At 39.7% G+C, this 3,100-nt stretch overlaps 1 protein-coding gene across 1 annotated transcript in view; it reads left to right on the forward strand.

Moving 5' to 3' along the window:
- LOC107283159 (collagen alpha-1(XI) chain) overlaps positions 1-3,100 on the forward strand; it is a 10,708-nt gene that overhangs the window by 2,953 nt on the left and 4,655 nt on the right. The window contains exon 3 of the mRNA XM_015811406.1: positions 665-898. Within this exon, the coding sequence (XP_015666892.1) occupies positions 665-898 (234 nt within the window). The remainder of the gene's footprint in view (positions 1-664; positions 899-3,100) is intronic.

The following is a 3,100-nucleotide window of genomic DNA, read 5'->3' on the forward strand; positions in this document are numbered from 1 at the left end:
GACCGTCGCTGTGTCCCAAGGTCCCAAGGTCATGTGATCCCCTTTTGCAACCTTTTGACAAGCAAAATCAGTGGAGAAGTCAGGTTCACTTAACTGTTACTACACTGTTCACTTAACTGTTACTACACTGTTACTACACCTCAATCAACTGCAGTGATTCACTTAACAACTATGGCAAGAAAGGTCGTAAAATGGGGCAAAACTCACTTAACAAATGTTTCACTTAACAACAGAAATTTTGGGCTCAATTGCGGTCATAAGTTGAGGACTACCTGTATAGACTTTCGATAGAGGAAAGCCTGGGACTGGTCTCCCTCATGTGGGAAAGCAGATACCTCAGAATTTAAATTTACTAAGAATTTAAACTGTGTCCTTGGGAGAATGCTGTTTGGACAAGGTTATCACATATTGTTTGCAATGGTTTTCAGCTTCTGATAATAAACAGGCAGACTGGGTGCATAATCATATAGCTTTGCTTAAAGGAAATATCTTTATTGATTCATTGCCTAACTGCATTCTTAATGGGACAACAAACAGGCTTATGTCAGCTGATTTATAAGAGGCCGGTTAATGTGTTTTGCTGTTGCATATTATCTTGTTTTGCACTTTGAAGAGCAAGTTTATATATAGCTGTTTGCCTTTTTTTTTTTTTTAACCTCCTTAGCTTTCTTATGTGGATGCTGAAGGCAATTCTATTAGCATGGTCCAAATGACATTCCTTAAACTACTAAGTGCCTCTGCTCGACAAAACTTCACTTACAACTGTCATCAGTCAGTAGCATGGCATGACGTCTCTTCTGACAGCTATGACAAAGCACTGAGGTTCTTAGGGTCAAATGATGAAGAAATGTCTTATGACAACAATCCGTATATCAAAGTGCTTCATGATGGCTGTGCAGTAAGTATAAGCCTTGGACACATTCCCCCCACCTTTAGTTGAGCTTTGTATTCAAATGAATTCAGCTTAATACCTCTCTTGCCCATATCTGTTTCTTTCTAAACATATTTTTTCACTTTTGTACCTTGTTCTTCGTAGTGTCAGTCTGTTTAAAGAATAACCCTGTAGAAGGGGAGGGGGGAATGTAATCCATAATGTAAGGCAAATAAAAGACAAAAAACAATCAGACAGCAGGCTTCTGTAAATGCATTGACAAGGGAAGTCGCTAGAAGAAAAAGTAAAGATTGGAGATAGCAAATGGAAAACATTTGTACTTTATCGTGTACTGCAAAAAATGAATAACAGTAATATTGCAAATGAAAGATCCCTTTGCACACTTTAATACAGCATGTGTCTAAAACAGAAAATAGAAGTGAAAGCAGTGCCAAACTGTCTAATTTTTAAAAAATTCTATCTTCATTTCCGATCAGCTACTGTTTGAATTGGCACTGGAATCTGATAGTTATAGAATGATATTAAAGAATGTCTTAGAGACTTACACGTTTCCCAAGTACTGAATCATTACTCATTACAATCCCCACTACATTACATAATTTCATTTCTGTCTTGGAATTGCTTCTTTAACATCCAAATATTGAATTTGGATATGTAGTGAGAAATGTAAGGTAGGAAAAAGCAGACCCCCCGGGTGCAAAATAGGTGGCACCTGGCAGAGTGCTAGTACTTCTGAGAAGGATCTGGGAATCCTGCAGAGCACAGATTAAGCAAGAGCCAGCAGGGTGCTGTAGCTGCCGAAAGAGACAATGTATTCGTGGAATCATTGAATCACTAGTCTTAAGCCGGATACTGTCCCCAGTTCTAGTCCTTGCAACACAAGAAGCTGAGAAACTGAGAAAGGCTGCAAGGAAGAGCAACAGAAATGTTGAGGGACTTGGAGCTTAAATCCGATGAAGAACTAGTATGGTTAGTGTTGTGTCCTGGGCCTGCTGAGGTGATTCAGCAGGCTCAGAAATGTTGCAAACGGTCCCGGGCAACCTAAAACCTGCCCGGGACCAGACTGGTTGGCACTGGTCTTGTGCACAGGCGCAAGGCACGAAAAGAGCTGTTTGTGATTGGTTGGGTTTGGGAGACTATAAAAGGCCTGTGCGCCTGTTGCGAGTTGAGTTGTGTTGTGGAACAAATAAAGGAAAGAGCTTGGTTAACAACATGTGTCGCGAACCCCAAGACATAAAGTTAGTCTAAAGAAGAGAAGGCAAGGGAGCCTTAGCAGTATTCAAATATTTGAGGGTCTGTCACAGAGATATTCTCCTCAGTCCGCAAGAGTAGGAGAACAAATGAGCTTTTGGAGCTTTTATAGAGAGAGATCCAATCACAAAATAAGGAGGATTTTTCTGACTGTGAGAGGTATTAAGCAGTGGGACCTCCTGGCTGCTGGGGTCGTGGGTGCTCCATCAGAGGAGGTTTTCAACCAAAGGTTAGTCAACTATGAGAGCCATTTGTCTATCCTGCATAGGAGTTGGACTAAAAGTGCTCCAAGATTTTTCCAACTCATTATTCTGCCATTCTCTATTTCTGTGCATTTAAATGAGCCATGGTCCTTTTCCTTCTCTTGTGCTCCAACCACCCTTGACATTTTTTTTATTCAACACCACCTCCTTCCTTTTGTCTTGTTGGCAGAAATAGCTAGATATGAAGCAAAGTCCTTTCTTCCCTGTTCCTTAAAAGCTAGTTCAGACTTGGACTAGAAATGATATGTCTTCAGCCCACTATTCCTTTTACATGATGATTTTTGACACTTTATCTAACCTTCATTACTACACTGACAAGTGAACCAGTGGTGATAAATATAGATAATTACACTCACCTGGATTGTTCTCCGAAGTACCTAGTTAAGTTGCTACTTTTTGGAAATCCAGCCAAGATGCAAACTGACATTTCAGTTTAATTGCAGGAGAAATATCTCAAGTCAAAAAATTTCCCAACCGTTTATTATGTAGACTTTTGAGACTTCTGACATTCTAAACTCCTTCAAATTCAACTGTAGTCTTATTGGCTACACAACCACCTCCTTAGGATAAACATAGACCATTTAAGACTCTTCTGATCTTTGCTGCATCAACCAATATATTAATTGAATGTTATTTTGTTTTACAGTCAAGAAAAGGCTATGCAAAGACTGTTATGGAAATCAATACTCCCAAA

The sequence above is a fragment of the Protobothrops mucrosquamatus genome, unplaced genomic scaffold (genome assembly GCF_001527695.2).
Source record: "Protobothrops mucrosquamatus isolate PMUCROS unplaced genomic scaffold, P.Mucros_1.0 scaffold_2, whole genome shotgun sequence".
NCBI classification, from domain to species: domain Eukaryota; kingdom Metazoa; phylum Chordata; class Lepidosauria; order Squamata; family Viperidae; genus Protobothrops; species Protobothrops mucrosquamatus.